General features: G+C 47.0%; 1 protein-coding gene and 1 long non-coding RNA gene across 6 annotated transcripts in view; one reads left to right on the forward strand and one right to left on the reverse strand.

The window, feature by feature from the left end:
• The window catches only part of ADAMTS9 (ADAM metallopeptidase with thrombospondin type 1 motif 9), an 83241-nt gene extending 61818 nt beyond the window's left edge, over positions 1–21423 (reverse strand). For 3 of the 5 annotated variants that reach the window (XR_011728265.1, XM_071756214.1, XM_071756212.1), the window contains exons 1-11: positions 21098–21324; positions 20581–20969; positions 19187–19349; positions 6106–6392; positions 5063–5146; positions 4855–4976; positions 4425–4465; positions 4199–4304; positions 2083–2229; positions 1103–1244; positions 767–874 (exon numbers count right to left, since the gene is read on the reverse strand). Coding sequence is in view for 4 of the 5 variants with exons in the window: in XM_071756214.1 (XP_071612315.1) it covers positions 767–874; positions 1103–1244; positions 2083–2229; positions 4199–4304; positions 4425–4465; positions 4855–4976; positions 5063–5146; positions 6106–6392; positions 19187–19349; positions 20581–20969; positions 21098–21191 (1683 nt within the window). In the remaining variant the exon portion in view is untranslated. Of the gene's footprint in view, positions 1–766; positions 875–1102; positions 1245–2082; positions 2230–4198; positions 4305–4424; positions 4466–4854; positions 4977–5062; positions 5147–6105; positions 6393–19186; positions 19350–20580; positions 20970–21097 lie in introns of all 5 variants that reach the window. The other 2 variants (XM_071756215.1, XM_071756213.1) reach the window with 2 other exon arrangements.
• On the forward strand, positions 20782–22196 carry LOC139801670 (uncharacterized). The gene is made up of 2 exons (XR_011728266.1): positions 20782–20923; positions 22017–22196. It is a non-coding gene; the product is annotated as an uncharacterized lncRNA (long non-coding RNA).
• The last annotated feature ends 2492 nt before the right edge of the window (positions 22197–24688 follow it).

Below are 24688 nucleotides of genomic sequence, written 5' to 3' on the forward strand. Positions count from 1 at the left end.
AGTGTTGACTCTTCCTAAAGAAAACTTTTAACTGTTGATCATTAATGGCCAGAAAAGCAAATTTCTAAGCTATACCTTGCAGAGTGAGCTCCATACTTTTTCACTACACCCACTTGGAGAATATTTTTGTTCAGACACAAATGATAAAAACTAACCAGCATTCTTATCGAAAAGCTTCAGTATCTCCATAAAAGAAAAATCATCTTGGTCATTTTTCTCTAGATCTGGACAGCTGAAAACTAAATACTTATTCTAGACACTACAGTGCTAGCTGGACACTAACACTGTACATGGAAATTGGAAGTTTCTATGAGTTACTGCCAAAACTGGTCCATACAGAAAATGTCAGCTAGTTCTATATTTTACTCTGAAGGTGTCAAGATGAGAAGCCAGTTGGCAAAGTTCATGTTACACAAAATACTAATTGCTCACATCACATAGGAAATTTCTAATAAAAGCCTAGGGAAGCTTTGCAGAAGTTTTCATCAAAAGTTCATTCAAGGGCATCAATTTAAAAAGATAAGCACCCCAGAAGGAATACCTGCTTTAAACAATGTTATTCCAAGAAATCTACTTTAATCACATTATTTGGGGTAGAGTTAACCCGTGCATACCAGGCTTGAAATACAAAGAGCTGCTGTGGGCTCCTACCCTTGCAGTCAACAGCTGTGCCCCATACAACTGGCCCCAGGATAGGATGATTTGGACTGATACACCGAGCCTGAGCCCTGGGAAACAGAGCCATGAACCATGGGGTATTACAGACCTTTCCAGGCTCACATTCTGTCCCATCAGCCCAAGGAGTGTGTTGGGTACGACATCCCTTGTGTGCACCATCGATGTTGATACACCAGAGGCGCCGACACTGCATCTGCTTAAGTTATGGAAAAGAGAAAATTATTAAATAAATATTAACCCCACCTAACCAAACAGATGATCCTTTAAGAAATTATCCCCCCCTCTCCCAGGATTTAACATTAACTCACAAGTTTGACAATAATTTGATGGCTTGTGTGCCTCCCTCCCCTCCCCATCCAATCCCAGGAGGATTTTATTTTGCTCTGGCAACACCAGGAAAACCAAGGTGTGGAAATGCACTTACCATGTATGGACACACCTGAGATCCGGGTCCAAAAATTAACTCACATTGTTTGTTGACATCATAAATCAGCCCTGGGAGCTGCTGAGGCAGTGTGTAAGTTCTTGATGAGGGTTCATCAAGCAAACACTCTCCATAACCAGTGCTACAACACAAAGTAGAAAAATGGTGTCAAACAGGAAGCAGTGAGCCTAGAAGCCACTGGTCTGACCCAGCCTTAAGGCAGCTGTTCCCCACATCTGCATCCTAAACAAGCACTACAGCAGTTACTGCAGGCTCCAGCATGGGAGGGTAGGAAGCTGCTTCAAACATTCCCTGCCATCCCCATGCTGTGCTAATGACTGGCAAAAGCATTTCTGAGCATGCATGACCTGCATTTTGATGCTGAAGTAAGCACTGGTATATATTTAGAAAGAAAATCATTGATTAAAAGCTGAAACAACCAAGGGACCAAGCTCCTGGATTTGCCAGGACACCATTGCGGATGTCATTCTGCTCCCCCATGGCAACAAGTGGGAAGGCATCACAGTAAAACTGGTGATCACAGTGCATCAAACTGACCCATGGGCTCCTGGAAAACTGGTCCCACCACGGACTTGTTCCAGGGCTTTATCTTGACCTGTGGAGCAGAAAGGCAGATTCAATCTGCCTCCTGAAACACAGCTCTGTATCTGGGCCACAGGGCTTGGAAAACTCACTCTTCAGGTTCGAGGACAACACACATTCCTTCAAAGCAATATCCATGGGGGAAAGACTTATTCTTCCCCAGAGAGAGACTGGTCCTTGCCAGCTTATCACGAGGATGAACTGGCAGGGACTGGATGCCAGGGCTGCATTCCTGTTCTAGGTAAAGGATGCATGCACACACAAATCCCTTCCATTTCCTCCAAATGCTGCCCACTGGGATTTCATATTAACTGAAAACCTCATGGCATGCATGCACATGCAAAAATAGCCCAACACATGCATGTGCAAGCCCTTACTCCAGAAATTCAGTGATGTATTTCCTACTGCATTTTGACCACATCCAGGGATTGGTGTAGAAGTTCAGTGTCGGTGCCATGACATGCTGCTGATTTTTACCTCCATCTTCTTTGCACTTATGATTGTCATCGTGTGGCATATTAAATCTAAGAGAAACACAGCAGAGAAAAATACAGTCAGATAAGTGCCAAGTATCAAGTATTTAGTATAGCAAAAGCAACAGCATGAACCAAATGTGAAGAATTTTTCCTAGGTATGGTACTAATGGATATTACAAAATAATACCACTAATATGCACATATTCCTAAGTGCCAGCAAGCATTGCTCAAGTTGGGTTTTTTGCTCTTGTCTGCAAAAAGCTACACAGCACCCCAGTAAACCCTGCAGACTGCCATTACATATATTCAGCCAGACAAATCCTTGAGGGAGCCTGGAGTAAGATGAAACTTCAGCCACAGTTTCCTTCTCAGCTGACAGCTGCGATCCCGCTGGCAGGCTGGAGTCCAGCTCCACCTTCATAAACATGGCAGGTTCTCTGGCAGTGAGTCAAAGAGCCAAGTTTTTGAAGGAAACAAATAACTTGAGCCTACCAGTGCCCAAAGTCCCACACGTACACTGGCAGAACTCGACGTCGGCTGCAAAAATGTCTTCGAATGCAGTCGAATTGCCTTGGGCCAGGCTGACTCTTTGTGCTGTTGCCTAAATCGGGCTGCCCCAGGGACAGACTTGGCTTCCATACTTTCTGTGGTAGGTTTACAAAATGCCACCAAGCATCAATCTCAGCAGCAAGCCCCGCGAAGTTTGCAGCACATGACATATTGAAGAATGCGGCAAACACGCTCACGGAGACAGAAAGGCTTAAAGGGCTTTGCTGTTTGAAGTGGAGAAGGGGAAATGACCCGGTGTGATCCCACCTCCGAAGGCTGGGGAGTTTATATCCCATTAAGATTACCTCCAGTGAACCACCTTCTCGTTCTGCTCCCTGTAAAAGAGCAAAGAGGCATTTCCTGCTCGGGAGAGCCTCTAAGCCCTCCAGCAGCTCTAGGGCAGCCTCAGCAAAGGAATTAGCCACAGGTTAGGTGTGGGGAACACCAAACCTCCAGGGACTTTCTGTCAGGAAATCTCATTTAAACAAACACTGCTGTAGTTAAAAATAGACCGTCTCAGCCAGCTCTCCGAGCAGAAAAGGGGAATTTGAAACAATGAGAGATCTGTTCCCAAGTACTCATCCATTCGACATCTACAGATCTCCGTGGCAAACCAGGCACGAGGTGGTTTGGGACTGAACCAGCTGCCTAAGAATTGTAGCTGTAGGGTGAAGGACTATGTAACCTAAGATGATTTTTCTCATTCCCACTCTCAAAAAGAGTCAAAATTAATTAAAAGAATTTTCCACTGGAGGAGGTGCATCTTGAATGACAGCATCTCTTCTGGGGATGTCCAATAGCATGAGATCTTCCTCTGTGAAACAGGCCAGCAGGTGGGTCAGGCTCACTTGTACATCCCCATCACCTGGCCAGATGCCCTGGGGAAATGCCTCCTTTCACACACAGCTGCTGTGCTGCCTTCAGCAGCAACACACACACTGGTGGGATGAGCTGTGGCAGGCTGAATACTTGCTCTCCGAGGAGACTTCAGTCCCAAAGGTCAGGTGAGATGTGCCCATGACCCTCACACCTTGGTCCTTCCTTCCTGAGGCACCCAGCAACTCCCAGTTCAAAATCTGGCTGGTCCCAGTGGCTGGTCTGAGACATCACAGTTGCTGAGGAAGATGCTGCTGACATTCACATGTAGATGTGAGGAGATGCAGTAACAAGGGACATTTTGTTAGCTCTCCTCCCCTGCCCAGGTGCTGCTTGGGGTGCTCAGTCACTCATGCTCTCAAGATGTGGATCTTCTTTTTTTACTACTCTCAGATGGGCTCTGGAGTATCCTGTCACCTCCCAGGTCACACCACAGCCTCATCTTCCTTGGTGGTGCATCCTCTACAGAAGTATATTTATCTCCTCTCAAATAATAAGGCTCAGCAGGCAGCAAGTCCTAGCCTGGCTGGCAAGCCCTAGCTAGCATAAATCTTGAGCTATTTAAATGTAAATGTATTTACATAAAACATACACATGGCCAAGTTCATGTGCTATTGTGAAAGCAGTGCTCAGCCCGTTATCTTCACTAATTGAACAGCTCCTGTACGGGTCGCAGACTGTGCCCAGCTCTGCCAGACCTAGGGGAGAACAAAGAGGTTTACAACAGAAAAAAGAAATGTTGCCCATAGTTCAGCACAGGCAAGAGACATTGTGACTACTGGGAAGTTATTAAAAGACAAAGAAAAGGGTTTCCTTACCCAGAGTATCACATTTGTCGTGCGCTCTACAAATATCCTGTCTGAAAGCAGAACAGACCTGATAGGTTAATTTTCAATGCATCACTGGGTCGGGGTACAAGCACAGCAATAACAACATCCAAAAGCAATTCTTGGTCCTCCACCAAACCTTCCCATTCTGGTTTGCCACATCATCCAGTCAGAGTCTGAACCAACCTCTACCACAGTCCAAGTTCTTCATTTGATGCTGAACCCACAAGCAAACACTGGACAGTCCTGAACATCTGCCAGTCATCCACCACTGTGGTGGACACAATTCTGCTCATGGTTACACTGCTTCCACAACTGCAAATGTCATTGCACCCACATCAAAACCCACACTGCACCCAAACCTTGCCCACAGCCTCTGGCCCACAGCTGGCTACAGTTCCTATGAGAATATTCACCATACCTTGTAACAAGCACGGCTGTATCGTGTTGAAGGTGACTTCCTTCTGGGTGGTTCTGGGATTGCTGCCACTGGCAGAAGTTTTTTAATGTTGTCTGAGCATTGTAAGATATTGCAGGACCATCCTAACAAGCAACACACAAAGCAGGTATTTTAATTAGCCATCACGAGGCTTGCTACAAATGCCAAACAGGAGAAGAAAAACACATACCTGTTCATTATGTATCACGACCAATTTCACAATAACAATATTAATTAAATTTCCAATGCTTGGGTCTTTGTAGATAGAAGCCACCTGTTTCAAAAAGAAGTATTCAGAATTATTGTTAACACTGAAAGAAAAAAAATACAATTAAGACAATACACAGGTTTTTGGAACTGTTTTTCTCCTGAGATGCTCTTCTGCCCCACTCCATGCCCTGATGCTACCTGGAGAGACCTCCCAGAAGCACAATTTTAGAATGAAACAAACCTGCTGGTGTCACAGAAGCCAAACATTTCCTATTGCTTTAGCACACATTCCCAAATTACAGGATCATTCTGCTCCGAGATACAATGACCACCTGCCAGGACTGTCAAAAGCAACTTATTCTCTCAAGTGACTCATTTTGATCTGGGCATTTTTAGACCACATATTCAATTCACTTCTACCCTCGAGTAGAGTGAAAATCCCTCCAGTGACACAGCTATGCTGGACACTCACTTCCAGTCACTCTGCATCTACACAGCTGCCTTTCTGGGGACTGCACTGCTGTGTCCCAGTACCAACAGCTACTAAAAAGCTTGTTCTCAGCCTGGAAAGCCAACCCTAGCACTAGGATAAGGATCAAGGTGACCCCAGGCTCCATCTCCTTGTGACAGCAAAGGAAGTCAGGCAACTGCATAACCTATGAGCACCAGTCCCTTGGAAGGCACAGCCCCTGAAGCACCTTTGCAATTCAGCTGTTTTATCACTTGGGCCTAAATATAAAGAGCACGGTGTGCGGGCACTTCTTGTGCTGTGTTGGGATGGGAGAAAGTTGGATGGGAGAGGTGTGGGAAGGGTTTGTAAGCCTGATGGGTCTGGGAAAGAAGAAGAGTACAACCAATGTCCCCCAGCCAAGTTTCACCAAGCTTTACTCTAAGTCCAGCATTATCTCTATGCCTGGCTGAAGGAAACTGATGGCATCGTGTAAAAACTCAGCAGACAGGAGGCTCTGTGGCCACTAGAAAATGATCCATGGGTGAACCTACTTGCCCTAGTTGAATACTCACTATTGACATCAAGGTTAAGACATAGTGCTGTAGATTAGCTCCATGGTAGGCAACCATCCTGCTGTCAGCCACCACCATCACTTCTACAAATCGAGGGTAGGAGAGGAACCGCTTTGTCCTTCTATGGCTCTTCTTTTCACTGATGCTCCCAGTTTTGTTGCTATCTGCAGAAAAGGAGTTCACTTCCAGGCTGTGTTTCAACATCTCCACGTCAGACAATATGCTGCTTTCTGCCCACTGCCTTCTCCAGTGTTTCCGCTTGTTCTTTTTGTGACTGTGTTCGTGATCTATGATCAAAAAGCAGACAAAACCATCAGATACATTCTGGAGTGAACAGAGTTGTGCACATTATGTTAAAATACATATTGACTTCAACCAAGATTTAGCAGGCTTGTTCCAAACAAGCTCCCCAAACCAGAAGAACAACGTGGCAGCTCACCACGTAATCCATCACCTGAAGTTCTTCTTAATTTTTAAAGTCATCTTACTGAAGCCAATGGCACATCAAGGAGGGCATTCCCACCCAGGCTTTCCTGGGGCTGAGTGGCCTCTCTGCCTGGGCAGGAGGGCTGGAGCCTGGGCTGCAGCTCAGCAGAAGGCACGGTGAGGCTGGTGATGGTAATTAAACCACGGCAGCGGCAGCGTGAGGATTCTGGGCACGTCCAAGGTGGCCAGGAAACCACAGGAAACAAAGGTCCAAATCCTGTATTTCTAACTCAGGCATGAAGGACGGCAGGATTTGGCCTTCATAGTGGAGCAATTATATATGATTTATTTCTGTCTCTAACAATAACATGGCTGGGCTTCAATTCCCCCCCTCCCTTTATTATTCTGTGCTACGGGAATGGTAAAGGTCATCTAATAGCACAGCTGCCACTGGCTAAAGAATAGCATTCAGGAAGTTTCACATATACTGCTTTTGATATTCAATTAGGCCAAACATAAAAGCAGCCTGGAAATATACTCCATGCTGCTACAAAGACGACAAAGTGAAGAGGGAGAACAGGCAAATAAAACATATGGAACATGTACAATTAAGATTTACCATCTGATCAGTATGTAATTATAGCATTATTTAAATGTAAGAGCAAAATCAGTCTTATTTGATGCCACTTAATTTTTAATCAGTTCATCATAGGAAGTAGCTAATTGAATGTGATTCATCCATGAGAGACTGCTCGTTTCTGCATTTAATATAAAGCCAGATCTGAACTACTCATCTAAGACTCCAGGCTACAGCCCTCACTGTAGCTTTAGTTTAATTTCGTCATGGTGGTGAAAAATACCACGTTTCCTTATCTGACCCACTGAGTAAGTTAGAGGAAGCATAATATTAGGGAACAAAGGAATATTCAGTGCTCAAACAAGATTGAAACGATAAGAAAGTTCTGAGCGTTTTCTCCTGTGTAGGCTCCTCTTAGGATATTTTGCAATAATTTCCAAAAAAAAAAAGGAAATATTAAATATATTTTCTAACATCAAGACAAGCAAAGGTGTTCGGTAGCTTCTACCCATGTGGAAAATGCTGTCTTTTGACCTATGTGTAAGTAGGCAATGGAGTATTTGAGAATTAAATTCTGTTTACTCTGCACAACCTAAGTCCTACGAACTCCCCTTGCTTGATGTAGCCCAGACCACCTTAATACAGCAGAGAGTCAGCAGTTATTTGAGTAAGAATTTGAGAAAGCCAATGGCATTTGTGGTTATAATTGGATTGCCCTAGTTCCTCTGCACTAATCAATGCCCCTGTGTTGGCAAGGTTGTGCTCTCATGCTGGCATGGCTTGGTGGGCAACCGTGACATTATCCTGACTCGTTCAGTGCCAATCCATGTGGGAAGCCAACTCTGCATACAAATAACTTAAAGGTGAGAAGAAGACCAGACACAAGACAAACTGCTAACCTCAACCCTCCAGCCAGCTCCCCCTGACTCTGCACCCTCAGTCCGTCACTTAAATTTCCCTTTTAAATAATTAACTTCCAAAAGAAGCAGGTTCTCAAGGAAAAACGTGTTAAGGATGGGGAGATGCTCAACAGGGCTTGAGCAAGGCTGTGGTGTGAAGGAAGAGCTCTGCACCATTGACTGCCCCAGCTCCAAAGAGCTCCAAATGGAACCCCAGGTTCAGGCATCTTCTCCTCCAGCCAGCCTCATGAAGGGAAGTTAGATGGCAAAAGAAGAAGGCAAAGAAAAGGATTCTTTGAAGAGACACCTGTTACGCTGGTGTTTGAAAGAAATTAATGGACATTCACCAGACTTTCACACAAATCCTGCAGCTACTACCCAAAACCCAGAGAGGTTCCCATGAAATGCCAAGGCTGGTTTGGAGAGCCCCAACCTGACCCATGCAGGAGAACCAGAGCCCAACACAGCCAGCTACAGAGGGAAAACTGCCTCTCTTTCTCTTGCAGAGATCCAACATGGTGTGATTATAGCATCATTTCCATTGGAAAAGATCCTTCAGGTCATCAAGTCCAATGGTGAATCTAACACTGCCACGAGTGAATGCAGTATCAGGATACTTCCTCCACCTAGCACACAAATCAAGCCAGTGACATCATCCCTTCAAAAAATAATACATTTTTCCCAGATTTTAAGTCACTCCAACACTTATTGCCCCACTTTTTGGGCAAGTCCTCTACAGTTTGTTTGCCAGCCTAGTTATTGTAAAGCCAGGCTTTAGCAAGGTGGGATGCATTGCATGTAAAGCCACTCCTGGACTTTGATAGCAGTGAACTGTTATCTTCACCCACCTTTCTTGCATATAACTACACCCCGAGACAGTGCACGTTCACCTGTAAAAAATTAAACACTAACAGCAGGGCAGTGCTCACAACCCATCCGTAAAACCCCAGGAGCATTAATGGGAGCTGCAGGCAGGGACTGCCAGTACTCTATGTGCCTGATGCTGCTGATATCCCACTTGTTCTGCTGCCCTGGCCCCAGCAGAAAAGTTCTTGAATGGTGCAGCATGTTGGTGTTCAGTCAAGCAGATATGAAAATCACTCAGGTTACCCAAGAAAACTGCAGTTTTACAGCGACAGCTTCCTGCTCCCTTGTACGACACCAAAACGTGGTGTGAAATTTTTCCACCTGGTTTTGGTTTTGTTTGTTTGTCTGGGGGGTAGTTTTTTTTTGTTTTGTTTTGTTTTTTCCCTTATTGTGTTAATATATTAGCAGAAATCAGGAAGGAAAATGGTTTGCTTGGCAAGCCCTCAATCCTTGCAAATGACCTAAATAACATCTGCCTACACATGGAAGTGATTGGATAGGTTTAAGTTAAAAATTATTTTCTTTAATTTGCAGAAAGAACTAAATCCCAATGAACAGACAAACACTTTAGAACCATGCAAACTACAGATCAATAATTCAAGTACTGGTTGAGCCTAAGCACTGATTCAACAGCTAATACTAATTTAAGAGGTGGCTATAAGGCTGCTGGAATAATATCCATTTTACTGCTTGTTTTACTAAGGCAGTCTATGGTGTCTGCACTGCCTTTAGACAGACCTGGAGGTGTATGTTCATTTTTTTCTGCTTGGTTTCTTCTTTGTTATGCGAGACTTAAACAGGAGACCCAGTCCTCTGACAACAATATTCCCTCCTGACAGCATCTTCCTGCCCCTGCCATTTATTTTTATGTGCACAAGAAGCCTCATCCCAGAGCCCATTGAGCTGATTTATGGATGATTCCAGCTGATTAATGGACTTTGGATCTATCCCAAGGGAGAAGGCAGGAGACACTCAGGTCCTACCTGAGTGCTTTGCCTGCATGAAAGGGTGACAGGGCAGAGCCAAAGGCTGCTTCTGAAATAGTAGCTATTGTTATGCTAAAACCAAAAATTAAAAGACAGAGCGATCACTTATCCCAAGAGTTCTAATCCTTTCCATTTCTACATTAACTTGTCCTTGGAATAGAAAGCAATTTGCACAATTAAATAAGACATGTGACAATGCAAACTGTTCCAGTTCAGCTCCAGGTTCATGAGAGCTGCACATAGTAGGGGAGGAAGAAAGAATTAAAAAGCAAGAGAGCAAAAGAAGGGAAAAAAATAATCTACTTCTCAAGCTGGTAACATGGACAACCTCTCCCTGCTAGTTATGGGATATGGCTCACTCAAACCAACTTACTATCATGTTTTTCTGAGCATGCTACCTAGGATTTTTAACACCAAGTTTACTGCTCTGTGGTTGGCTCACAACACTCCTGGACCTGCTCTGATCCAGTGGTGCAGGTGATAAAACTATCGCTTGGAAGTTAATTATTGATTGCACAGCTCCATAAAGGAGCTCAACATGCAGCTGAGCTCCCTCCAGACAGGCAGGCAGTGTATGGACCTCCCTCCCTCAACTTCAGCAGGAACCAGGGAAGCAAACCCTGCCTGAGCAGTGTGGTTCAAGCTCTGGCTACAGCTGGCTGCCCCAAATTTGCTGCCTGTAGCTGACAAAACAGAGGCCACTGAAGTGACTGTCATCACTTGGAAAACAAAGGCAAGAGACAAAATGGATTTTTCTTCATGCAGAGATCAGACTAGATGAAATCAAACCATATTTTTAGGTTCTCCTTGCCAGCATATGGAGTGGAAACTGCCTACTCTCTGGGACTTAAGCAGGTCCTAAGATGGACCAAAAGGTTTTTCTAGCCCTGGGTTTGTTCTAATTCCACAGTGATGGTTTAAACCTCTACTTATCTTTCAATAAATCTACATATGAACTTGTCTGAGGCCAGATTCCCACCTCTCTTACTGTGCACATGCTATGAACAACCCAAAGCTGAGCATCCCTTCCCTGTCAGCAGCTTCTCACCCTGCTCAGACAACAGCCAGGGATGGTACCAAAACAGGGAGCAGTGACTGCCTTGCTCTGTGCCACACTGAGATGATCAGTCCTATGAGCAAGACCAACCCTGCTTTCCCTCAGGAGAGCTCCTTGGCTGTGCAATTGGAGCTGCTGCTATGGCTAGAAAGGAAAAATTTTCTTCATTATTAGAAGTGAGATGAATGGCTTGCAGCAGAAGGGAAATGAAGGGTCTGGGCCAGCCAGGATCCAAAGAGAAAAGTGTTCTGCACTAAGACTGAAAATGAAAGTTTGCCCAGTTTATCTAATCTCCAAATTGAAAGTGTTCAAATGCAAATCAGTCTGAACCCACTGTACAGAGACCAATTACAGCTTCAGTCTTCATCAGCAAGAGCTGGACAAAACTACACAGACCAAACTTTCATGGCTGCAGCTATTAAAAATGCAGTAAAACATAAGACCTCTCAGAGGTGCCACTTTGCCCCACAAAGAAGGGACATTTTATCTTCCCCTGTGTTGCTCATACTTCCCTTTGAAATTAGGAAACAATCTGGGCTCAAAAGGGTTCCCTCCCAAACTGTTCCAGGAGACTCAAAATATTTGGTTTCTACAAAGAAGTTTTCTTTGCTACTAAGAGAAATGTCTGCACAAACAGATCATAAGTGCTCATGACCTTGGCAGTCCCACCTCCATTCACCCACTGACACCTGTGGTGGCTTTTCCTATAGAGACTCCACCCAGCCTTGGAAATGCCAAAGCTCAAGGTGATGCTGAACCCACCTGTATCTTTGGGGGTGATTGTGCCTTTCTTCCTGCTGCTTCAACCAGAGCTCTTGACAACCAGACTTGCAGTTAGCACCGATCAGCTTCTCTTACTAAGAAAATGTTCTCTGTTTTTATACAATGCAAACACCAAAGACCACACATACTCTAGATATTTCCTTTCCTGATGATGTATGTGAGAGTGCATTCCAGCCCTAAAGAAGTTTTTTTCTCCCTAAGGTAAAAAGTTGTACGTGAAAACTATCAATTTTGCAAGTAGACAGAAGCTAGATTAATGAAAAAAAAACCCCACAATAAATTGCATCTTTAAGAAAACAGACAGTAACACAGGAGCTGAGCATGAAATGATTCAAGATCATCTTAAAGACAAAATAACCAAATAACTGCATCTCACAGCCGTGATGCACAAAACCACCCCTGAATCGGTACAAAATTGGTTTAAAGCTATGACTGACAGCACTGCAAATCACTGATACCAGTTCTGTAAGATGATTCAGGAAGAAAAATAAACTAGCTCTGCAAAATGACTACAAAAATCCATGGCAAAATATCTTTGAAAACCACGCTGACACTGCCAGGGGGGTTGGCAGTTTGCTAAAGCACAACTCAGTGTTTCACCTATGAGTAGATACACATCTGAGCCAGGCTGTGGGTCAGACTGGTATGAATGTGCCACAGGCACACTGACACTGGTGGCATCTCAGCACCTCAGGAAACCACCCAGGGCTGCTGCCTTCTGCTTAGACAGAAGCTCTGGAGGTTGCTGAACCCAACTTGCCTTGTGAGCCACCTGAGCACCCCAACTCCCCAGCTTGTTCTCTGGCTCTTAATGCAGCTTTCAACGTGGAACAGTCCCAAGTTACAGTCCCAACAGTGGGATAACAGTCCCAACATGTTATCTGAAGTCATGTCTAGTGATACCTACAAGGTACCGTGCCAAAAACACCACCACCACAACTTTGCACTGACAGAAGATGAGAAAAAAATATCCCATTAGAAAGAAAGAAAATTTATCTAACAGTTGGCCAGGGAGATGCTGCTACTGACAATACATGCATGAGGGAGAGGTCACAGAATAGTCAGCCTGTTTATTTTCAGTAGTATAGGATACAGACTACAGATGGAAAGTACCAAAGTGACACCTCCCTGCTTCTCCTACATGCACTACAGCTCAATGTATGTCCACACAGGTGACATAAAAGTAGATGCAGAATTGCCAGTCCTTTAGTTTTGATCCCAGGAGAATACCTTAACTCTGTTCATTTACCATGTCTAAAATGCAAACCAATAATCAATTAATAATTTGTTTAGTCACCACACTGGTCTTCCACCACTAGGGTGCCAGGTGAATGCTTGACACATTTCCAATACTAATTGCAACAACAACAAAATGCTTGTACCTTGCTTATAACTTACATTAAGAAAGTTCAAAATAAAACCCAAGTTGTGGCATCTGTATCATTGGCTGTGACCAAATTTTTTAGCTGAAGTCAGTCAAATAACTTATTTCATTTGCTAACACTACAGCAAGATAGCACAAACATTACACCCTGATCCCTCTCCCAACTCAGTATGGGAAAAGCTGGTGTTTGACATCCCAGGCCCATCTGACCAAGCACTAGTTAGCTGTTACTGTGCTATTACCTCAATAGGAAGCCAGAAATAGAACTAATTACACTAGCATACAGGATTTATGACGTAACTCCCTCCTTTGCTGTTTTGGGGAGGGAAGGAAACCTGTAATAATTACTATCTGACTCCAAATTACAATTTGCTTCCTTAAGATGAGAACCTTTTCTGAGGGAAAGAAGGAAGTCAGTGTTTTACCCTGAGGCCAAATGCAAAGCAGACAGCTTAAACAGACTTCTGAAAGAGCTGGAGGATTGCTCAGCCTGGAAGCAAAGGCTTAGAAAAACCTCCCCATGGATCTTCTGCAACCCCAGGATTACGTGAGACCCAGCAGTACAGAATTTGCCTGAAGACCTGCCTGGAAACCAGATACCTAGAATGTGAAATTCTGCTGGATGAAGGAGTTGAAAACCCAAAATAAAGTCAGAGTTGGAAGTAGGACAAACAGTCCAAAAGAAACAGCAAAAATACATAAGGAGATGTGGACCAACAGCGTGACTGCAAAGGATCTGGGATTTCAACACAGACCATGCACCCAAGAGTACAAACAGAGAGTCCTGTGGAAAAAGCTTCAAAGTTTCTGCCTCAAAACTGCTATTAAATAAGAATGTAACACATATAAAGGAATGAGTATGAAATTCCCCACCTCTGGACCTCTTTGGCCAAATTCCCCATCATTGCCAATTCAAACACCAGGTATACACAGCTCAGGCAGGAGCAAGAGCTTGTCACCTACCTGCACCAGTGAAAGGCCACATGGCATGGAAAGGGACAAAGTCAGGCCTTAGCCATGGTGCCAGATCCCCAACACATCCTCCCTCAGATCACCTCCCTGAGAACACAAACCCCCACCTTGCTGACTTCAACCTGGCCATCCTTTCCCAAGCATGTGGGGACACAGTGGCCGGGCCACCTCCTGCTTGTGCCATGGGTTCACCAATGACTTCCCACGCAGCTGGGTGGCACTGGGAGAGAGATGAGAACCATCTGGAAGGGCTGAGTGGGCTGGTGCTAATTATCATGCAGAAACAAGATCACAATAAGCAAACTGGCAGCAAATTTGCTTGCTCAAGACACATGACAGCACTCCTCTGCTCTGGTGGGTCTCCAGTGTCACGTTCAGTGGGAAGGGCTGTTAAAAGTTACTATGAAAGGGTAATATATTACAAATTACTCATTAATGCAACGGAAAAATCAGTGACATATTACTGATTATGACTGTCACACTAGCTTGGTGGCAAGACTTGATTCATGCTGCCAATTTGTCTTGTGCTTTGTACAGCAACCATCTCCACACAACTTACACACACAGAGATTCTTTTCTCCTGACTTGGATGAGCACATGGGCCTTGCCTTTTCAGAGCTGCTGAGCCTGGTGACACAAGTGCTGCCTCCAGACAAGCCAAACTGCTTTAATGCCTTGCAAACTAAATACCCAGTTGCACAGCTGACACCTTCTTGTGTCTGTTTGTGGTAGGTATCGGGTGCTAAGCCACCAGGTTGTGCCCAGCAGCCACTTGTGCTGGTAATGCTTGGTGGTTTTTGGAAAGCAAAAACCTCAGCATCTGAGTCACTGGGATCCCCACCTCCGCCGGCAGCGGGCGGGGGCACAGCCAGCCCTGCACAGGTAAAATCTGCTCTGTCCTGCTCATCTGAGCCTGCTTCCAAAATCTCACCACCTCAGCGCAAATTGCTGGAAGGCCTCTTTGCTGGTTACAACCCCTTGGCTCTCCTCCAGAAACAGAAAAAGCTCTAATCATCTTCCTACTAGTTTGGCACCGTCAGAGTGTTATTGCTGCTTCTGCATGAGGAGTTTTGCCCGTGGTAGATATTCCCACTTTAAGCACTCTCATTAGGAGGCAGGAATATGTGCAAGATCCTCACATGCAGCTCCAGAGCCCACCTCTAACACCAGCCTCAGGATGGGGGCATGGTTGACCAGCAGAAAGTCACAGGAACACCTAAACCTTGCTATATATTCAGTCCTTGATTTATTCATCTCAGTCACAGATGAGTCTTCAATATAAAAGAATTCTAATAAGATGAGGCAAGGACAGAGAAGTGTTTAATCAATGATGCTGGGAAGGAAATGGAAGGCACAGATCAGGAGAGCAGAAAAGTCAAAGTGGTAGGAACAAAGAAGGGGATGCCCAAAAGACTTCATTTGGGAGTTCTGCACTGGGGACACAGTAAAACCTGCAACGAATTTGCAAAGTTTGGAGCAATAAATAGCTGAAGCAAGGAGATGAGAATGCCCAACTCTTGCATTTACACTCATAGCCATGGGGTGATTATGGGGTGACACTGGTGGCTCAGTGTCAGCAGGCAGGTGAAGGCCACATCTGTCTCAGAACATAGGGCAGCTAACGGGCAGAAAGATTGGGTAAGATTCACTAAAAGGCTAGAGAGATCACAAAGCCCAACAAAGCTAGAAGAGTTCCAGAGAGCCAACAACCAAAATATAAACATGTCAATGACAAAACCCATGGGAAATGAGAGAGAAAGGAGAGGCAGAGGAAAGGGACACAAGACACAGAGCAAGAGGTGGCCCGAAGTGGTTTACTTAGTGGTGACCAGAGGCAGCGTCCCATTGGCCTCTGGAACTTGACACCTCTCAGAAAGAGCAAACCTTTGGTGTTTCACATGGAAACCAGTAGGCAGGACTCACTGGTCTGCTCCCGGCAGGAGGTCAGACTGGATAGGGGGGGTCAGAGAGCTGTTGCTGGCCTCCTGAAGCCATCCAGCCCAGTTCCCTGTGACACCACAGGATGCAGCTACGCGCCTTTTATCATCAGAGTCAGATTGTTCCTCCATGGGGTGCAGGAAAGCTCCGCTCTCCAGATTCGCAATGAGCCACTTCCTTTTTTTTCTTTTTTTAGGATCAGAGTTTCTTTGCTCTTCCTCCTCCACCTCAAAAAAAGCGGATATTTAATAATCTGGATCGGAAGAGTTTGCTATCGTGAAGCGATGGGTGGTAGCGGTGCTGCACCTACTGACATCACACTGTCAGCCTGGCCAAGTCTTCATCCCATCAGGGCTATTCACTAAAACACAACTAATTATTCTGCCAGATCCTCCACCAGATGACAAATTGATTCACGGCACTGACTAAAAGAAGGGAAGGAGGAGAAATTGCACCATTTCCTACGACTGAAACTACATTAACCTGTTACCCCAAGGAAAACTTTGTCAAAAGTTTTTATTGCAGCAGTTGAGCATTTCACCAGACAGCTGAAGTGCATTGCCAGGAGACCCCAGTACTACAAAAGTTCATATGCAGAGCAGCACAGCTTGCATTTGATATCCATCAGCATTCAGAGGAGAGAGATATTTTTAAAGAACATCTGCAAAGCATCTCATCTGTCAGAGGACCTGAAAGTGTTATCAGAAACTGCTAATTAAAACTTAACAAAACCAAATACCTGTTTTCCTAAGCTGACCTGTGGACACTGAAAGCTAAAAGTAACACCAGGGAGACTGCTGGAAATGAAACCTTTTGCTCAGTTTGTCAGCTGGCTCACAAGGGAAACTTTTCCTGGATACTGCAAGTCTACAATTACATCATCATGGCAAGGGCACACCAGTATGTTTCTGATTAATCATTTCCAGGAAGAAGACTATCAGAAAGCCATTCTTAATAGTACCACTGCCCGGCAACTTGCTCACTGCAGGGTGGGTACTTCAGATTTCCCCTTGTATGAATTTCCTCTGGGAGCAACTTTCAATCCCTACCAGAAGCCTGTAATCCAAAGGCACCTTTTCACACACTCTTCTGACAAGAGGCTGGATTCACACAACACCCTACGCCTACAACATGCTCCCAAACTCTCATGAACCCATTCTTCCCTGGTAGGACCAACAGATCCACCCTGTCCAAAACACTGAGTGCTGTTGGATTTTGCATTTTCCCCTCTGATCCAAAGACACCTAAGATACCTTCTCTCCACCAGATGTAACCCAAGGGGGGGGAATGCCAAGGTTCAGCACTGCCCAAGCTGCCCTGCCCTTGCTCCTTCAATGAAATGACCAAGAGCTGTTCATCAAATGTGTATGACCAAAGCATCATTCGTTTTCAAAAACAGTAAAAGGGAGAAGGAGAGAGAGAGGGACAGAGGACAGGAAGACAAGACTGTCACTCCTATCTGGAACCTTTAAGCTGTATTTGAGTGGCAAGACCTCCTTCCTCCACTACACAAGGCAACTGAGAACTGCCAGGAAACAAAGACAAGCAAGAGGCAAAGCATGTTGGAAAAGAGGAGATGTGCATCTCGTAGGAATTAGCACAGATGGAGTATTATTCTTGTGAATCGTGATCCAGAAGAATAATACCCTAAATGAAAGCTGTAGGACAGAAAGGGGTGAAATGCAGCAGACTTATAACTGCACAGAGTAAAGGCCACAAGTGAATGTCAGAGCCCTCCCAGCTACCTTTGATTCAATGAGTCCTGTGATCTGCTGCTCCATTCCTCCAAGGGCTACTGATGCAATGTGCCAGATTCCGTGTTTCTTTCCAACTGTTCTGAGTCTCCTGCATCTGATCTCAAAGGGAGCAGAAACAGCTGGAAGAGAGAAACCAGAATGGCATAGTCCAGCAGCAACCCTTGGAAGAACAAACAACGACAGCCTTGTGAGAGGTACCATTGTCCCCCAGCCTGTACGCTTGCACATGGACACGTATCCACAGATCTCGCAGAAGAAACACGTTGCTGGTGCATCAGTCACAGAGCACCAAAGCATCTTCTGACTTAACATGATCAGTGCAAGCTGAACAGACTGACAGCTCAACAGCACAGCCACAATCCACAGTCATGGGTGCCAAACAAGTCACACGTGCTAAATGCAGTCTAAGTTTGGCACCGCTGAGTTTCTCCTCCAGTGGTACCTTTACTCCCTGAGCAACTCCACCTACTCTGCAGCACACGAGTGGCTCACAACCTGCACAAGGGAAGCCAGTCAAGGTCTACACTACTTTAAATCTCCTGTAGATCTAGCTGCAGGCCATGAGAGGAGGGCAAAACAGCAGGTGAAACAGGAGACTGAAGGAATAAGCTTCTTCAGAGAGAACTTAGGTATTGGCTGCCAAAGGAGAGGATTAGTTGTGAAAATCAGGAAGTCAACGAAGCAGAGAGCAGCAGGAGGTAACTGTAGATAATAGGGACAGTAGGAGCAAGGCTATTGCTCACCAAGGCACATTAAGGGGAGATAAAAAGATGTGCTCTTTCACATGTGCAAACACTAGAAAGAGGGAGCAAGGAGGTCAGGGAGATGGTGCTGGCGGAGGAAGGGCCGCGAGTCAAAAAAAGCCTTTGAAAATGAACCATGGAAAAGTGATTAATAAGGCAAGAACTGTCAGGGTTGGTGCTAGGACCTTTTCATTTCCACTAGAAAGAAATGACATTGTAACTCACAACCAGATTTGGGTAGGGAAGACCAGGAGACACAGCAAGACCAGGACAGAAGGATGTCACTCAAAGGACAGATACAGAAGTTCAGAGAGCAAAGCAGGTTAGGATGGTAAAGAGCTACACATAGGAGAGCACAGAAAGCAAGTTCAAAGGCTCTTGGGATACTTGAGGCAAGACAGCCCCATGGATCTCTTGCCAGCCTTACAGCAGGGATGAAATCGAAACCAGAGCATTTTTTTGTGACCACAATCTCCTCATAACCAATTACTAGAAAGCACAGCCACACCACGCCTCTGCAGGACAGCAGAACCACTGCGAGCCCGGTCCTAGCACACGTGGTACCATTTCTAGAGGGGTCCCTCAACTCCACATCCCTTCTGCCCCACACAAACCTGCTGGTTTTTTACGGCAAATTAGTTCCCTTTCATTAGTGCCAAAGTCATCAAGGGCAGCAAGAACAAAAGGAGTACCTGGAGTGTCGCAAGTCTGCCTGTCCCCTGAAGTGTTGGTTGGAGGTGTCCGGTGTCGGTAGACGAGATGTGGTTTGTTGTGCTCTTCTTCATACTCCTGTTCTTCAAGTGATAGCAGTGGCTCTACGAAATAGTCCCCATCATCAGACTTGAATGTGCCTAGCTGAGAGGGACCAGAGAGGAGCAGGCAGTCAGCTGCAGGCTGATGACAAAACCACGGAGCAGGACTACCCAACAAAATGAGTGGCTATAGAGGGAGGTGTGTGAAAGCCCAGTTCTGCAGAGATCTTTATGGAGGCACAGGCTGGAGAGCCAGCTGCCATCACACTGCTCACACCCATGCTGGGGTGCACAGTTCCCTGCAGGCACCCCACTGGAACTTATGGAGTGTGAATTACTAACACATAGGCAAGGAGCATGAGTAGGGGATGTCTGCTAGACCCTAACCCTGTGCTAATGACATTTACTAATGATGCTGCAGTGTGCTGGAGGCCTCAGTGCAGCTCCATCACCTTGTGCTGGTTTTCATACAGCAGCTCTCCCTCGAGACAAACTTGAAACTCACATGTAAGGACCAGAGGGAGGTGGCCAGCCAATAAAATCCCTGCTAATAAGAAAAGAGCAACACTCATGGCTGCACGTGACTATGAACTGGGGGTTTAGCAGGTAAATAAAAGATACCCAAGATAAAAGGTGTTCTGAAGGCATCCTAGACTAGGATGCATGATAGTAACTAGGAGAAAGGCCTGCCCAGCACTAGCTCGGGTGAACACACTCAACCAGGAGAGCTCCTGACTAGATGGAGACCAGCAGAGACAACCCAGGGAAGCACCTGGTACAAACATCCCGAGCTGCACGAAGGCATCACGACAACCAGAAAGTTCAGCCCAGCTCAGAACTTCTCCTCATGCCAATATTCCCCCTGCGCTGAAGGGGCAGCAGGATGGCAGGAGGGGCTGCCAGGGAGCCTTCACCTCCCCTGGGGTCCTGCCCTTGGGTGCAGGACGACTGTGGGGGCAGCACAGAATGGGAGCCCCCCAGACATACCTTTGCAGGAGGGTGTCCCTGTGCTGTGCCCACTGACCTCGCCCCCTGAGGTGTATTTTTTCCCCCAAAACCCTCGGAGCAGGAGAGGTTCACGCCGATGCCGGAACCCGGCGGATTAATAAAAGCGGTGTGGGAAATAATAAAATAATAATAAAAAAAAACCCTCGAGCGGGCCAAACCAGAGCCGGCAGCCCCATCCCGCAGCCGGGGGGCGGGGGAAGAGGCCGTCCCCATCTTTCTGCCCACCCTCCCTCTCCCTGCTCCTCCTCCTCCTCCTCCGCGCTTCCGCCCCGGCGCGCCGCTCGCTGGGCGCCCGGCGGGGCCCGGGGCCGGGACGATGGTCTCACCATCCCGGAGCAGAGGCTGATGACCGCGGTGTGCCGCGGATGGGCATTGACGTGTCCCCGGTAGAAGCAGTGCTTCACGTCGGCGTCGGCCGCCTCGGCGTAAAGGCGCCTCTGGTCGGCGGCGGGTTCGCCCAGGAGGCTGACGGTGAAGAGCGGGGCGATGAAGGCCGAGCTGGCCGTCAGGTTGAAGAGGAACTGCTGCCCGAAGGCGGAGAGCCTGTAGTGAGCCTTGGGGGAGGCGGAGGCGGCGGCCGTCCAGGCGTCGGGGGCAGCGCTGGTGCTCCGCCGCCGCCGCCTGAAGTGGACATCGGTGGGGAAGGGCTCGCCGAACTCATTCACCCGGGTAGGAGTCACGATCTCGTACTCGCTCAGCTTCTCCAGCAGCTTGGCTGCGAGGGAACAGAAGCACATGCCCCTGAGCGGGGAGGCCGAGGCCCCCCCATCACTCACCCCCTGGGGTGTTAGCCCCGCACCCCCCTCCTACTCCCCCCTCAACCCTCCCTGAGCACCCCCTTACCTTGCCTCGGATGCAGCTTCTGCCTCCTTGCTCCTGTCCTCAAGCCGTCGATGAAGAGCGTGGTGAGTGCCAGCGCCAGCGGCGCCAGCTGCATGGTGCTGCGCTGTCCTCAGAGAGCAATCTTCCCCCCCTTTCCTCCGGCTCTTCTTTTCCTCCTTTTTTCCTCCCTTTCCCTTTTATTTACTTTTTTTTTAATTGTTTTTTTTTTCCCCTTTTCTCCCCCTGTCTCCCCCCTCCGCGCCCCCCCGGGGCTCTTGCCGGGGGGAAGGCGCTGGAGCCGGGTGGTGTTAGGGGCGGGCGGGCCGGAGGGGCGCGGGGTGCGGGGGGCCGCGCATGGTGCGCGGGGGCGGACGGGCCGGGACCGACGGGCCGGGACGGGGGAGCCGGCCGCCCGCCCGCCTGCCTGCCTGTTCTCCCTCGCTTTCCGCCTCTCCCCCCGTCGGGCTGGTGGACGGGGCGCTCCCGGGAGCCAATTTAAGGGGGCGGGTTCCATAGATCAAGCAGGGAAAATGATCCCGCCCTTGCAAGAGAAGGGACAGCCCTTCAGCCCTTCCTCCTCTTCCACCCCCCTTTCTCCTCTCCCCTTCCAACATGTTACTTTCTTTCATTCCCGAGAAACACCGGAATCGCAGGTTTTCGCCAAGAAAAGCCCTCGCTGTGGCTGGACGGGGCGGGAGGGGGGAACTCGAGCCGCTGCCCGCACCCCCGGCCCCGGGGGCCGCAGTCGCTCCCCGCCGCTTCTTGGCAAAGTGGTTTTAAAAAGTCAAAAGTGTCCCGGGCAGAGAGCAGCATCGGCTGCTGCTTGGTCTGCAGGGTCCCGGGGGGTAAGAGCCGCTTTGTCACTCACCGGGAGGACTGCCGAGTTTCCTTACCTAATTGATGGGTTTCCTTTTTTTTTTTTTTTTCTTTTTAAAGGCAGCTCGAAGAAGCGGACCAACAATCGAAGAATCCCCTGTGTGACACTTGCAGCGGTTGTTGTCTTTATTTCTCAGATACGAGGCACTTAAAGCAACTTTTGTTCAGGTTTCTTTTTATTTTGTGCAGTTTTCAGGCACCCTGAATGGAAAAAAAAAAAAAAAAAAAAAAAAAAAGAGAAAAATATTATTTCCTTATCTGAGTTTATATTGGTTTGCTTTGTGTTACAATTTGGAAGTTTTCTATAAAAAATTAAGACATCCTTTAAATGTAATTAAGCGTTGTCTCCTATGCATCCTCAAAACAAAGCCCCAAAATCTTGATTTTATTTTTAAAATGTGGAAGAATGCAATGAAATCTAAAGCCTGTAGGCAAGACAAAAGAAAATAGATGGCTTGAAGTTTGAATTTACACTTCCATAGAAAATTTCGAAGTTCTGCAGTTGCTGTAGAAAGGGAAAGCTTTAGGAAAAATAAAAAAATCAGTTCAGAATCTACTTCTGGGCAAAATAGCAGCTCCTGGCTCTTCTAAATGAACTGTTGAAGCACTACCTCAAGCAATAGCAGAAAATTAATAATTCTGTGCAATGAATATAAAAGTCAAAGTAAGCAAAGCATCACCTGTGAGGCTGTGTGTCTGACTCCATGCTGGCTGGGCAGGCCCTTGGCAGCAGCTCTGCACAACAGAGCAGGAATCTCCATGCTGGTGGAGACCCAAGGCAGCTCACCTTTAGGGCTAGGCATGATGGTACAGAACCTCCCAGAATGGCATCATGCCCACACTTATAAACTATGATTTAAGTCTCAGATGCTTACAATAAGATAACTCACCCATACTGGCTTCAGGGGCTTGGCAAACCTGGGATGCTTCCAGACTCAAGTTGCCTCACACAGAGGCAGCTCTGACAATGGCTTTGGGTTTTCTCACTGTGTCCAGCCTTAGGGATGGTTGCCCAGTTCCTAGGGAGCTGTAACTCTCCCATTTCCCTCCTCCTTCCATCCTGGTGATGTAGGAGCAGTGATGTGCCAGTTCTGGGAGGTGTCACCTGCAGATAGGAGCAGCTCTTCCTAATAACAAAATGTGGTTGTGTCTCCATGAGCTCACCTGGTTAGGAGCAAAGAGCCTTCACAGTAAGGCAGCTTGTAGCTTGCTTATGCACACACATTTAGAGAGAAATTCTCAGAAGAGAAGAAAGGCCAAACTGCCCTAAAATAGCTTCAATCTGCACAGCCTGCTGGGGCTGCCCCCCAGCTTGTATGGTCTTGCCTGGCTCAGCAGGGAAGAGTGGGGCATCCCCCCATCCCACACTGAATTGTGTCCTGATTGAGTTGGAAAACCCACCAAGGTCCTTGGGCTGCTGGATGAACAAAAAGGGGAATCTCAGATCACATAGCAGCTCAGGCTTCCCTCCTGGTGTGTTTTCTTGCTGGTTCTTCAGGCTTTCTCTCTTTCATCATGGAAAAATACCTCATATCCATAGCAGTTTCTGCTCCCTGAAGTGCAGTGCTGCTCTGCCAGGTTAGCAGGAGCACCCTGTACCTTACTGACCCCTTGGCAGCCTCCCAGATCCTTGCCACAACTTCCACATGTACCCCCAAAACTCAGATTTCATGGGGTGAAGGATAAAGGGTGGAATATATTCCCACAAGTCCTGGCATGGGAGACCATATCCCACACTCAGGTGGGTGCAGACGTATCCTGGGATCACTGGGGTGAGCTGGAACTGCTGGTTGGGTGTGTTGAGCCATATCAAGGTGCTGGTCAGCAAAGGTGGGGTGAAAAAAAGGGAACTGAGTTGCCTGAGGAAGGAGAGAGTGAAAAGCCAAGCATAGCATTAGGGCTGAGTCAGAGGGGAGGAGGCTTGCGTGAGGGTAACAAGTCCTGCTTGTGTGTCCTGGGGGAGAGGGGTGCAGCCTTCACTCATCTCCTCATCCTCCGATCAGGAAGGTGTTGGGAAACAGGTCTGCTGCTGCTTTATCTGGGTTGCAGGGTGCCCCAGGGCAGTAGCCATCCCCTTTTTACAAGGGCCTCAGATCCCACTGCTCCCAACCTCAGCATCTGCTCCTTGTGCTGGGTACAGCGCTGGTGGGAGTTGCTTTGCTCACTGACACAGGAAAACCTCTCCAAGCCTTGCTTTTTTTTTTTACTTAGTTGGTTTCCTACAAGGTAACCAGTTCATTTGGCTCAGGGTTCAAAGATGCTAAGGAGCTGGCACAAGGTGCAAAGTGGCATCACGTACCTGTGACTTGGGTGGTTGGATCCTTTTTGGCACCAAGCTGAATGCATTGAGGCCATCTGCTAGAGAAGAATCCTCCCAGGCTTGCTCACTGCCACCTTGACACCTGCAGACATGAGGGAAGGCAAGAAACAAGCCCCCCTCCATCTTTCAGAGAGGAGGAAGAGATCCACAGAGGGACTAATTAGGTCACAGTTATGGGGCAAAGTTGGGAGTGGACATAAGTGCTCTTGGGATCAAAACCTGGCTTAGCAGTGGCACTAAATCCATTCCATGAGCACTGCTCACAGTGCCATTTCCACTATGCACAGACAAGTTGTAAGCTGTGCAGCATTTTGAACCTTTACAGCTGGAGATTAGGAAGCACAGAAGGAAAGCTCTAGCATTAAGTAAATAGATTATGTGGAGTTTAGAAAAACTAAGCTACAATCTTAAATTCA

Source organism: Heliangelus exortis, chromosome 12 (assembly GCF_036169615.1).
Source record: "Heliangelus exortis chromosome 12, bHelExo1.hap1, whole genome shotgun sequence".
NCBI classification, from domain to species: Eukaryota; Metazoa; Chordata; class Aves; order Apodiformes; family Trochilidae; genus Heliangelus; species Heliangelus exortis.